The sequence below is a fragment of the Cynocephalus volans genome, chromosome 16 (genome assembly GCF_027409185.1).
Source record: "Cynocephalus volans isolate mCynVol1 chromosome 16, mCynVol1.pri, whole genome shotgun sequence".
NCBI classification, from domain to species: Eukaryota; Metazoa; Chordata; class Mammalia; order Dermoptera; family Cynocephalidae; genus Cynocephalus; species Cynocephalus volans.
The window spans coordinates 9,739,804-9,753,823 of NC_084475.1; the positions used below are offsets into that span (position 1 = coordinate 9,739,804).

The 14,020-nt window shown below is 44.8% G+C and overlaps 1 protein-coding gene across 1 annotated transcript in view; it reads left to right on the forward strand.

Moving 5' to 3' along the window:
* The first annotated feature begins 1,962 nt into the window (after positions 1-1,962).
* Positions 1,963-14,020, forward strand: part of ARSG (arylsulfatase G) — an 81,328-nt gene continuing 69,270 nt past the window's right edge. Inside the window, exon 1 of the mRNA XM_063081239.1 lies at positions 1,963-2,177. Within this exon, the coding sequence (XP_062937309.1) occupies positions 1,963-2,177 (215 nt within the window). The remainder of the gene's footprint in view (positions 2,178-14,020) is intronic.

The following is a 14,020-nucleotide window of genomic DNA, read 5'->3' on the forward strand; positions in this document are numbered from 1 at the left end:
CTAATTGAGTTTGAAATAATAACTCTCCTTTAGAAAACAGAAGAATTTGCATTTATGAATAGTTTTTTCATTGGCTTCCAGATGACCATGACTGTGCTTGGACTTCCTTTTATTTTGATTAAGTATGTATCTGCCCATCCTTTTGATTTTATCTAGGTCTTCCAGCATGTACGTACCTCCAGCCACATCCACTCGGGTCAGTCATTGGGTTGGTTGTCAGGGATACACAACTGCCATGTCCCCACCCCTAGGAGCATTGTCATGTATTACTAATTGGTTCTCTTGTTATCCCCTCCATGGGATGGATGTCCAACTGCTGCTTTTATTTGGCCCAGAATTTCAATTTTGTGTCTCCTTACTGAACTTGCAAATTTAGAGCTTTTAAGTAAACTAAGGATAATGTGGTTTTATTCTCAGCTCTCTTTGCAACCTTCAATACCTGTCTTTTGAAACACGGCCTAGTATGTTGCTTTCATGTTTGTCCACTGAAGCTGAGTCATCTTCAGTTAGGTGAAGCAGTTGCCTTTTTTTTCTGAAACCAGACTCATGATGTTTTTGTTTTCCAGCACCTGCTACTCGAAGTGTGATTCAAGGACTAGCAAGATAGGCCTCACCTGGGAGCTTGTTAGAATTACAGGTTCAGGCCCCAGTATTACCTACTGAATCTGGAGTTTAAAAAACAAAATCCCCAGCTAATTCATATGTACATCCAAGTGTGAGAAGCACTGGCTGAACATGTCTTGAGATTTTCCTATTAAAAAGGGACATTAAAGAAGGTTGTGTTTTTTAAAAAATTGTTTGTAACATTTTATTACAAAAATCACAAACCTACAGCAAAACTGAAAGAATCCCACAGCGAGCACCCATCTATCCACTACATTCTATTATTACCTTTGTTCATTTTCTTTTTTCCCTAAATTAATTTCTATCAAGATTTTTATATGGAAATGTCAGGTTATAGCATGACTATTACAAAAAATTGTGTCTTGGAAATAAAGCTCTCATCCTTTCTTCTAGAATTCTCAACGGGTTTGATAAGGTTACAATTGATTTGGGAATTTCTTGTGAATCAGAGAAGCAGGGGGGTACGAGTGGGGGAGCACTGGGACTTAGCAGAGTCAGGGGCAGGTCCTTGTCCCACCCAGGATACTGGCCCACAGTGATCCGCATCTGTACAGTGAGTGGGTTGAGGGAGATCGTCTTTCATGTTACTTCCAACCCTGTCACTATAGGTCCACTGCAAATATTATTATCATCATTATTTTTCAGGTGGAGAAACTGATGAACCAGTTAAATATTTGAATAAGAAAGAAAACATCTGTTGGCATGGAAAAGTGATTATTTCCTAAGCTACTGAGTAAAACACAGGCTGCATTGGCAGTTTTAACTCTGTTTTCTTGTCAATTTTTGTTCTTTCAGGAAACCGTACAGAAACATGAAGCCCTCAACCATCTGGAGCTCAGAAACTCATTCGGGGCTGGCTGCGGCTTCTAGAACATCCAGGTGTTCTGCAGATGTGAGAGCTGATGTTGTAGTCACCAGACGGAGTCTCAAACAGATGCAAAGCTTGTGCTGTGGCTCTAACCTCCCTGACTACAGAGGGGTCATGTTCTAAGTGGCAAAAGAGCAGTCATTGACACTGATGTCTAACTTGCACACAGTCATTTGTCTTACTGAGCTGCGGTGGGGAAACATTTATTATAGAGGGTCAAGCCAAATGAGGGGTTACAAATTTCTTGACTCTTGAATTAGGATTCCAGATGGGGGCCTCATTTCTGCAGCCCCCAGCATCTCTGTCGCCATCATCACTGCCACCACTGCTGCCACCAGTATCTTCTTGAAACCTCACCCCTGCTCCCAGTGACTGCCTGTATTGAAAGTGAACAGAAGAGGATCTCTCAGAATAACCTCTGGTGGTAGGCCTCCATACCTCCAGACAATTGGAATCCTCTCCTCTCCACCATGGGCTGGCTTTTTCTAAAGGTTTTGTTAGTGGGAGTCAGTTTCTTAGGATTTCTTTATCCTCTTGTGGATTTCAGCATTAGTGGGAAGACAGACCAGAAACCAAATTTCGTGATCATTTTGGCTGATGACATGGGGTGGGGTGACCTGGGAGCCAACTGGGCAGAAACAAAGGACACTGCCAACCTGGATAAGATGGCTTCAGAAGGAATGAGGTGAGTCTGGAGGATGTCAAACCAGCGTCTCTTTGGATGTCTTGCCCAGATTCTTGTGGGGGAGGGGGCAGTTAAAGCACTTAAAGAGCAGTTGATGGATCCATGTGTATTTAACTAACTTATTAATTAATTTGATTCAAAGCCAGTACAGTATCATGAAGAAATCCATCCATCCATCCAATCATTTATCCTTCCATCCATCCATCCATCTATCCATCATCTGATAATATTTATTATGTGTGCATGTGTGTTTAGGAGCTGGGAATACAGAGGTAAACAAGATAAAAATTCTTGCTGTCAAGTTACTGATTGTATTAGTAATTTTCCATTGCTTGTAACAGTATACCCGAGACTAGATAATTTATAAGAAACAAAATTTATTTCTTCATGTTTTGGAGGCTGGGAAGTCCAAGGTTTAGGCTGCACATCTGGTGAGGGCCTTCCTTTTGGTGGGGGCTTCCTCCAGAGTCCCGCATGGCGACACAGAGCATGATGTGGTGAGAGTGGCAAGACCGTTTTTATGTGCTCATTTGCTCTCCTTTAAAGCCCCCAGTTTACTCCCTGATAATCCATTAAACCATTAACCCATTAATGCATGAATGGATTAATCCATTTATAAGGGCATAGTCCTCATGATCTAATCACCTCTTAAAGGCCCCACTTTTCAAATCCTGTAGTCTCATGCCCCATCCTCTTAACACCATTACAATGGGCATCAAGCTTCAATGAGTATGGAGGGGACATTTGAACCATAGCACTCATTGGCAGAGGAGACAGGTTAAAAGGAAGGTAAGAATTACAATCAAGTAGCACACAAGCCTGCATCGGGAGTTTTTGGAGTACAGAGGGGAGGGTGTGGAACCCAGCCCAGGGGTTCAAGGGAGAAGAAGGCCTTTGTAGAGTAATGTAGTCCACGGGGCACACAAATTTACTTACAAGCAAGACATGACTGGCATTTAAGGTGCACTTAACTCTAAGGGGCTGCAAAAGGGGAGAGGGTGTGCGTCTGATGGGTTGATGTGTTTATAAAACAGCCATCGTAGATTTTTGTTCACATGCCTAGCTCCTTTTCCCACTTACATGGAGAACAAGTATCAGAGCTTTCAGACTTCTGGGTTTTCTTTGGGGCTAATGTGGATCTGACCGGCCAGCTTAGCTCCATTTGGCTCAGTGGGAATCATTCCAGCCAGCTGGTTAGGGTCGTGCATGGAGCATCGCCATGAGTTTCAGCCACTTGCGTGCTCAAGGTCAGAGCTTTTCCTCTCAGACACAGACCCTTGGGGGATCCCTGCATGTGGGCTCACCCACTCTAGTCTGTCCTCACCTCAGCCAAGGTGAATGCTATGGGTCAAATATGTTCCCCAAAAGTTCATGTGTTGGAAACTTGATCTCCGGTTTAATAGTGTTAAGAAGGTGGGAAATTACAATTATGGTTTTTGAAAGGTGGAGCCTTTGAGAGGCGATTAGATTGTGTAGACTGTGCCTTCAAGAGTGGATTAATCCAAGGGCCGAGCCCGTGGCGCAATCGGGAGAGTGCGGCGCTGGGAGCTCGGCGACGCTCCCGCCGCGGGTTCAGATCCTATATAGGAATGGCCAGTGCACTCACTGGCTGAGCACCGGTCCCGAAAAAGACAAAAAAAAAAAAAAGAGTGGATTAATCCATTCATGGAGTAACGCTTTATCATGGGCATTGTTCTGATATCTTTATAAGGAGAGCATGTGAGGTTAGCTGTCTTGCTTAGCCCATTTTCTCACCATGTGACATCCTGCGTTGCTGTAGAGAGTCACCACCAAGAAGGCCCTCACCAGATGCACCCCCTGGATTGTAGACTTCCCAGCCTCCCAAACTGTCAGAAATAAATTTTGTTTCTTTATAAATTATTCAGTTTCAGGTATTCTGTTATAAGCAACAGAAATACACTAATACAGTGAACTCTCTAAAAATATTTCTCTGCTTCCAATCCTTCAAAGGCTTTTCACAGCCCTAAGGATAAAATCTCTGTACTTCTATCAAACTGCTTTTCTTCGCTGCCCCTTCTGTCTTCCAGCTTTTGGTGGTTTTGTTTTTTTGTTTTTTGTTTTTTTGGTTGCTTCCTGCCCTGGTGTGGGCCTCCCCTGTGTGATGAGTTCTTTCTGGGGCACTCTCCATTTCCTCTGTTTAATTAGTTTCCATTCATTTCCCCACGAGGTCCTCAGGAAAGGTTGTTGGGATATCTCAGGTATCTGGCCATTGCCCTTGGCTGCTTTTCATCGTGATCGTGTAATCCTCTGACTGCCTGTGTGGTGCTGAATAGCGTTCCTCCAAAATTCATGTCCACCCAGAACCTCAGAACGTGACTTTATTTGGAAATAGGGTTTTTGTAAATGTAATTAGTCAAGGATTTTGATGATATCATAGTTAATTTAGAATGGGTCCTAAAGGCAATGACTAGTGTCCTTCTAAGAAGAGGAGAGGACACAAAGAGGCAGAGAGAGAAGTTAATGTGAAGATGGAGGCAGATTGGAGAGATACCTATAAGCCAAGAACGCCAAGGATTGCCAGCAGGCACCAGGAGCCAGGGGGAGGCATGGAACATATTCTCCCTCAGACCCTCCAGAAGGAACCGACCCTGCTGACTTTTCACCTCCAGAACTGTTAGACAATACATTTCTGTTGTTTTAAGCCACCTAGTCTGTGGTAATTTGCTGTAGCATTTGCAGAAAAGTCCTACCTCTCCTTTCTAGCTCTGGACTTCAGGAAGAAAAGTGATTGTCTGTTCCCCTTATGTTGCTAGCACGTAGCACAGTGCTTGGCATATAGTAGGCAATAAATAAATATTTATTCATCAATAAATAGGCTTTGAAAGGAACTCAAGATGCCCTGAAGTGTCATCCCAAATTTTGCCTGTAGGAATTTTTTTTTCTGGGGAGGGAGTTAATCCATCCATAGCATTTACCAGATCTTCAAAAGGAGCTGGGTTGCCTAATGCTTAAGAACTTCTGCTTTCAGTGTCCAGTGGGTTAGTGGGGGAAGTAGCAGGCCCTTTATTTAAGCTGAGATTTGCAAGGCCTGGGCTTTTTCCCAGCAGCTCACTCATCCTGAGAAGAAAGGGCATATTGCGGGTCAGGTGCAAACACACTTTGGAGGGCTCTCCTATTTTCCTCCCCTCTGTGAAAGTAGTCTCTTCATCTGAGCCTGGTGACAGGGGCCAGGTGGACGTCTCTCTGTTCTGAGGTCGACAGCTTTTCATTCTGTGTTTTGTTGACAGGAAAGCTGGGCTTCCTGTGAGGCCACGAGTTGATTCATCACTGGCTTCTCCTATGCCTGCTCATGGCCAGTCACCGTGACTTTCAGACATGACCTCCTATTGCCAAACAGGGTCTAGGGGTTCCTTGAGAAAAAGTGACTTTTCCATTGTCTGCTCTTTTATTAACATATTATCTTCCTAGTATTGCCAGAACAAATTACTACAGACTGCGTGGCTTAAAACAACATTAACTTATCCTTCCACAGTTCAGGAGGCCAGAAGTGGGAAATCAAGGTGTCAGCAGGATTGGTTCTTTCTGGAAGCTTTGAGAGAGAATGTGTTCCATGCCTGTCTCCTTGCTTCTGGTGCCTGCTGGCAATCTTAGTGTTCTTGGCTTAGAGACTCCAATCTCTGCCTCGGCTGTTACATGACATTTTTTTAAGCCTACCCAATGTTCCCAGGTGGTCTCCCATCCAAGTACTGACCTGCTTAACTTCTAAAATCAGAAGAGATCGGGCACATCCAGGGTGGCATGGCCGTAGGCATTATCTAGTATTCTGTTTGTATGCCTGTGTCCAGACTTCCTTCTTCTAATAAAGATACCAATCATTGGATTTAAGGCCCACCCTAATCCAGTACAGACTCATCTTAACTTGATTGTATCTGCAAAGACCCTATTTCCAAATAAGGTCACATTCATAGGTTCTGGATTGACATGAAATTTGGAGGAACACTCCCCAGTGCGGTACAATTAGCTGTATTACATCTCTCTTTTCCTCTGTGCCTAACGTAGTCTATAATGTTGCAGGTGCTCAATAAATGTTTGCTGCATTGGAACCTAAATATCATGCTTACAAGGGCAGACTCTGGAGCGAGACAGGAGTTCAAATCCTGGCTCTGCCATTTTCTATTCCTGCAATTCTGGGCAAGCCGCATCATCCCTTACCTTTCTCTTATTTCACAGATGAGGAAGTTGAGGTTGAGTAGGTCACCCCGAGTTGGTGAGTGGCGAGCCAACATTCAAACCTAGACTTGGCATTCTAGAGCCTTACCCTTAAGGGCTGGGAGGAACTGGCAGATTGCAGAGTATCCATCAAAGTTCAGGCTGGCTTTGCCATCAGAGCTGTTGAAAAGAAGATTGGAATCGCTACATTTTTTTCTTTCTTTGGTGCTGATGAAGGATTTTTGTGCCATCCAAGTATAAGAGGCCACCTGAGAAATGTTTAGATGTCAGTCATTGGAGAGTTGATGCAATTATCGGTCGGGAGGCTGGAAGAGCTGGGGATGTGTGATTGGCACCGTTGCAGATGCCTGTGATCTTACCCCACCTACTCCAGCTTCATCTCCCACCCCCACGTCATGCTCCTAACATTTATTTCTGTTCCTCAAACACACACTTTTCTCTGCCTCAGGGCCTTTGCACTGGCTGTTCCTTCTTACTGGCAAGCTCTCCTCTCAGCTCTGAGTGCTGGTCCCTTCTCAATCCTTCTGGTCTTCACTCAGATGTCATGTACTTGAAGAGGTCTTTCCTGACCATTTTCTCCAACATTGCCTCCTGTATTAGTCTGCTTTCTGTCACTTATAACAGAGTGCCTGAAACTGGGTAATTCATAAAGACAAGAAGTTTATTTCTTACAGTATTGGAGGCTGGGAAGTCCAAAGTCCAGGTGGTGCATCTGGTGAGGGCCTTCTTGGTGGGGGACATGGCAAGGGAGACAGAAGCATATCCACTTACTTTCTTCCTCTCCTTATAATGCCCCCAGTTTACTCCCTGATAGCCCTTTAAGCCATTAACCCATTAATCCATGAATGGATTAATCCTTTCATGAGGGCATGTCCCTCACAATACAATCACCTTCTGAACACCCCACCTCTCAAGTACCATAGTTGGAATTTCCCACCTCTTAACACAGTTACAATGGGGTCAAGCTTCAATATAAGTTTTGGGGGGACATTCAAACTATGTCACCTCCCTTCCCCATGCACACCCCATACGCTTTCTCCTGTTTTATTTTTACAACCTGTATCACTGTTGACATTATGTTCTTGGTTTACTTTATTGCCTGTCTCTCATGCTGGTGCATCAGCTCCTTAGAGAGGCAACCTTATCTGTTTCATTCATGCCTCCAGTGCTTAAAACAATGCTTGGCACATGTCTTCAGTGGCTAAAACAATGCCTGGCTCAAACAAATTTGTTCGAGTATTTGGACTTCTGGATCTAAACTTCTGGGCATGCATATGCAAGTTAACCACAGCATGGGATCTGGAATCAGACTGCCTGGTCTGTTACTTGCTAACTCTGGGACACTGGGATAATTCCTGAACCTTGTTGGTCCTCAGTTTGCTCATCTCTACAATGGGACAATAATAGCACCTACATCACAGGGTTTTTGTGAGGAGGAAATGAGTTAAGTCATGTAAAGCATTGAAAGAGTCCCTGGCACGTACTGGTGCTTGATGAGTGCTAGGTCTTAACTATCCCCTGTAACGCTGGGCCCTGCTCCCCTGTTCTCCTCCACATTCCCCTACCCTGGATGGAGGGTCATGCCTATTGTATCAGCCTATGTTCCAAAAGCACCTTGCTCTGTCTGTGCCTCAACCCCTACCTTCCCTAAACTTAGCCATAGAACTTGGTGTCCTCTCAGAATCTGCTCTCTTCTACTCTAGACTGAATCCCCAATGCCACACTTAAATGTCTCTGCAACGTTTCTCTTTTACTTCCTTGCCGGCACTCACCATTCATTGTGTTTTGTTTTGCTCTTAACCTAGCTGTGGTCGCTGCAGTATGCCCATTGTGCGGATAGGAAGGGCACCATCTACAACACAGTGTGGTGCCATTTATTGTTGTAGAACAAAGGAGTCCTTGGGGACTATCCCTTCCAGTGCCTCTGAATTTTGGTGTCCCCATTCAGACTTCCTAAATTCCCTTTACATGGAGATAAAATGGGGATCATGGCCTAACACCCCACTGTGGCCTTGAGCTCATTTGCAGTAGCCCAGGTCAAAGAGCACCCATATCAACAGATCACACAGGAAAAACAGGCCCAGAGGGAATGGAGGTGTTTTTGCTATTACAGTCAGCTCTCCACCTGTGGGGGGCTGATTATCTAGTTTGTAGGTTCACTAGTTTGTACATTGATCATGTTAAAAATAATGATGAACCTTAGGGCCAGCCCATGGCTCACTTGGAAAAGTGTGGGGCTGATAACACCAAGGCCACGGGTTCGGATCCCTATATAGGGATGGCCGGTTCGCTCACTTGGGAGAGGGTGGTGCTGACAACACCAAGTCAAGGGTTAAGATCCCCTTACCGATCATCTTAAAAAAAAAAAAAATACAATAAATAATGATGAACAATGATTTGTGTTTAAAAAATGAAAGCTCACACAAATCAGAGAACGTAATCAGAGGGCTCTCTAATGTTTAATGATTGCTCACATGTGTGCGGCAAGACAGCAAGGCCCTTTGCACTTGTCAGTAGATTAAGCAGCCGACATGTTTTGCCCTTGACCTCGTGGCCATCATTTTGCCAGTGTCCTGTGCAAATCTGAGCTGGGCAGTGCTATCAAACATTTATGCTTTTAAAAAGAATAAGAGAGCCAGAAGAACTTTGAAACACTGGGATTTAAGTGCAATGCCAGGGACTTCAAACTTAACTAAAACTTGAAAATTTCAAGCAATTAAAATGGGAAATGTAAGGCAGATTGCATTACAGTAGGGGGCAGAGGAATGAATTGCTCTGGCTTTAAAAAAGAGCTAACTGGCAGGTTTGCTCAGTTAGTTAGAGTGTGGTGTTATCCCACCAAAGTCAAGGGTTCAGATCTCTTACCAGCCAGCCACCAAAAAAAAGAAAAAGAGGACAGATGCATTCCGTTGGCATCTTTTCCAGCTCTTCACGCAGTCTGAAAGTGTTTAAGACACTCTGAGCACCCAGTGAATAATCTTGAAAGTGCAGTGCTAGTTTGGTTCTTGTCGGCAACACAACCAGGGAAGGTCATTGCTGGTTTCACTTGTGATAACAAGCAATACATTTCTTGAAAATTCTCAGGTTGGAAAGTACCTTACCTATGTCTCCTGTCTGGGTGGCTGAATTCAAGCAATGGCCTAGGATTTCCAAATAGGGGTTTGAGCTCCTGAGCAGTAATGACTGATAAGTCTCTTGGGGGAGAGGAGGAAAATGACCAGTAATCATGAGAGAGAGGTGGTCACAGCCAGCAAAACCCAGATACTTCCCACTCACTTGAATTGTCTGCCAGGCTGGCTGAGAAGTGCAGTTGACAGTATATTGTAATTGCATTTACTTATGTGCATTGATTTGCAGTATGTTGCTCTCTTTGATAGTTCAGCTGGTAGAGTGGAGGACTGTAGGGGATTTGCAGAGTATTAACTTTGCACCTTGATCTCGTTTCCTCACTGCTGTCTCCCTTCTCTGCACCCAGTTTAATTTTTAGTTAAGTCAGTGCTCCTGCTGGGATTGTAGGCAGTGGCTTAGCTAGGAATCAAGGATCAGTATTCACCACTGGAAGGTCAGAGGCTCCCGGGGATTTGCAGCTGTTTTCAAAAAGGGCCTTGGTGAGAAATGAATTGAGCTGTCAATTCAGCCAAACACCTGGTTTGATTTCTGTTCTCTGAATTGGCTTTTTCTCAGCCATGGGCCATTTGCAGTAACCCTAAAAGAAGATGAGAACTAGGCTGGCATTCATACTGTGGGGGATTGTGATGAGGTATTGATGTCATGGGAGCTAGGACAGAAAGAACATTCTGAGCAAGAGTGATATTAGGAAAAGAAAGAACCTTCCTCCCATTGTGTAATCCTCTTGACTTTAACCACCTCGCCCCGCCCCCAACACACAGTAACTCAGAGTCAGGGTTGGTAGGACCCTCACCGGGGAGAAATCCTCTTGTCCGATGACCTTTAACTCAGGTGTTTGCTTTAGGAGGTGTCATTCTATCTTCTTGTAAGCTCTCAGCATTGTGAGACAGGCAGCTTTACATCTTTGCACTTGGGTAAATAGGTCAAATAGATAGAAAAGTCATACAATGCCCACCTATCAACTGGAACAAGGTGAAGGCTAAACAAGGGACTGCAGGTTTTCACCACGTAGCTCTGTTAAGTAGATGAGGCCATGCAGAAACACAATGACCTAGATGGTAGCTGGCCTTAGAGAAAAGAAAAGGATCTGAAATATTAACCGTTAGGGCCTTGGCGCCAGTCTACTTAACCAACTGCAAGTACAAAGTAGCCCATGCAATTGCTATCACTAGTTCATCTCTTAAGCCTTCCAAACACAGTCATTCAGCAGTGAATCTCTACTAAGAGCAGGTCATGAGACAAATGCTGGGAGACTCTAGGCAGCTCTGCCCTTAAGAGATTTATAACTGATGGCAAATAAAGACCAAAAAAACAGCCTTTAGAATGTAGGCGAGTAATGTGCTGTAAGAGCAGAAACTCCTGCCATATCTCCTACCCCTAATGCTTTTGTAACAGGAGTTGGATGTAACTGAATTGACAGCTTAGGGAATAGAATTAGCATATCACTTATACCTTGGTCTCAGCCAAGAAAGAGAAAGGCCCTGTGCGGGGCTTCCCACCTTTTGGATGACAAAGCTTGGGGTGAGAGGTGTGTTAAAGGGAGTACAGTGGGGCTATGGGAGGAGAAAAGCTATTTCTCTAGCATGAAGCCAAGAGATAATCAATAGATGTTATCTGTCATGATCTGAACGCTGACATGTTAAAGATGAGTAGGAATTGGCCAGATGAAGTGAGAGGAAAGATTGTTGTAGGCAGAAGAAAAAGCAAGAGCAAAGACCAGAACCGAAAGGTGCCCATTCATGCAACAAGTATTCCTGAAGCCTCCCTCGGGCACTGTCCTAGGTGCTGGGAACACATCCGTGCTCCCAACAGTGAAAAGCCCTGGCTCTCCTGCGGCTTGCATTACAGTGGTTGAGGGTGGCTGGACCAGGGAGCGTGAGGCTGGACTGGTGGAGGGGGCGGCTGGTGAAGGGCGTCATGCACCTGCTCAAGTGTTTGGACCTGATCCTGAAGGCAGTTGGGAGCCCAGAAGACTGAAGTTGAGACGAATTTGAGACAGAGTGTTCCAGCTCACCAGGGATGGCCCACACTGGCATCTGGGAGTGCAGGGGGTGGGGTCACCAGGAAGTCTTGACTCAGGGTTGTGGCAGTGGAGAGAGATGTTGGTCCAGGAGGCACTGAGATGAATGTGTTATGTCCTGTTGTCATATACTTTGCGTGTGTCCCTTCTTTTGTGTGAATGTGCACGTATCCATAACAAGAATGTGAAAAGAGGAGAAATTTGCCAAGGACCACACCAAACTCAGCTGCAAGGAATCCTTATTTGAAAAACACAAGATCTTGTATGAGTGATGAATGAATGAATGAATGAATGTGTAAATGAGACGCACCAGCTTCAGTATTTGCTACCACACTTGCTTGTCGGTTCAGAAGGACCTGTGTGTCCATTATCTCAATGATCCCAGGTAACAAACTTCTGTGGAGTGAGTCAGCTGTCTTCTCATTTAACAGGAGACATGGAGCCTGACCAGTTGAGCTGGTTCTCCGTTTGTCTTCAGCATCCAGCTACCAGCAGCTCCCAATGCTGTCCCTTTACATGCAAAGGCCACAGCAAATGATTTTTAAAATCTATTTCCACCTCTAAGTCTTTAAATTATGAATGAAGCAAGGATAGTTTTTATTCCAGTCACATAGCAATTTAGAGAGCTGCTACAGAAAGCTTCATCATCTATTCTCAATTCCCTGTAAATGAAGGCTGGACATGCTTAACTTTGCAACGTTATGTCTCTCCAGGGCTTTTGTGGCAGCTTTTCCAGCGCTAACGTTCCCTGATTCTAATCTACGTAATTTATGCAATGGCAACTTGCTTTGGTTTCTGTCTGGCTGTGTCTTAATTTACGTTGATTTTCTTGTTAGCAGGCTGCTGCAATGTCTGGCTCTGTATTTCCAGCTTTGCTTTACAATGTATTTTCAGACTTTAATTAGGACCCCTATTGGTGGACTGGTCTGAGCCTGCCCAGATAGACTTGGGAAAAAACAACAACAACAAAAAGCTTTTCAAATAAATAGGACCATTTTATTGTTTGTTAATTAGTCCCTAGCAAATGGAGACAGTGGTCGGGAGAGGGGAAGAAGGTGACATGCAGGTCAGTTCATAAGGCTGCATTTTTTGGTGGGGGGGGGGGACAGGTGGTGATTCAGTCAGAGCTCTCGAAAGACTTGGAAATAAAGGAAATAAGATTGTTTCTGAGAGTTAAGCTATGAACTTTAACACACCGTGGGGAAGGAATTGAGCCCTTCAAGCATCCGCTTAAGTGATTATGTGCAAAATGGGCTAACACATTTTTTCCAATCAAACGACCTGTGTTTCTCCAAGTTTTATTCCTTCACTCGCCAGGTATTGCCGCAGCAGCCCCGCCCCACCAAAACACTCTGCCTGGGGCTCGAGTTGCAACTCTAAGCTCTGTCCTCATAGAACCTGCCATCTGCAAAGGGACTTGAAGCTACATCTTGCTATAGAAATGTGCTTCAGCTGGTCCCCAGATGATGGCATTAACATGTCCCAGGGGAACCACACTCAGGGCAGTCGTTACAAAAGGGGAAGGAGGGATAACATTCAGGCACAGTATTTTTGGCACTGCCCCTGTGTATTAGTCAGTGCAGGCTGCTGTAACAAATAACGTAGACCAGGGGTGGCTTTAACAACAAACCTTTATTTCTCACAGCCTGGAGGCTGAGAATCTGCCATCAGGCTGCCAGCAGGGTCAGGTTTTGGTGAGGGTCCTATTCCTGGAATACAGATGGCTGCCTTCTTGTTGTGTCCTCACATGGCAGATAGCTCTGGTCTCTCCTCCTCTTTTCATAAAGGCCTTCATCTCATCATGAGGGCGCTATCCTTATGACCTCATCTCAATCTAATTACCTCCCAGAGGCCCCACCTCCAAATATTATCACATTGAGGATTAGAGCTTTTACATATGTATTTTGGGGGTAGGGGTGAGGGGAACAAACATTCAGTCCACAGCTCCAGGCGAAAAGAAATGGTAGTCAAAAGCCTTTGAATATCTGAGACCTAATGTCAAAGTTCAGTGCCCAGTGAACAAAAGTCCCTTAGGCTTAGCAAGCTGAAGGACTTTTTCCGTGATCCATCTGAATTCCTGTAGCATTAGTGGACTCCACATTCACCAAGTCATATCTCGTATTCTGACTCCCCATGTAACTTGTGTACAGGCAGAAAATATGTTGACCATGCTGACACTGGCTCCTGTGCCCATCCTTGGATGTCAGTTGCAACATGGGTATTCCTGTGCCTTTCTTGGGCTCACGTGGCTTATGTGGTTGTGAGTCAGGGCTGGCACCACCAAGAGTGAGTCTTGGAACCTTCCTAGTAAAATACCAGCTCCTGTAACACAATGACCTAGTTAATGTAATACCCCTGCAGACTGGCCCAGCTCTGGCCGGCGTTTCCGCAGGTGGCTCTGTAGTGGAAAGAGCATGGGGATTTGGGTTGGGCAGGCCTGGGTTCCAGTTCTAGCTCTGTCACTTCCTCACTGCAGGGGTCTACAGTCTTCATTATAGCACAG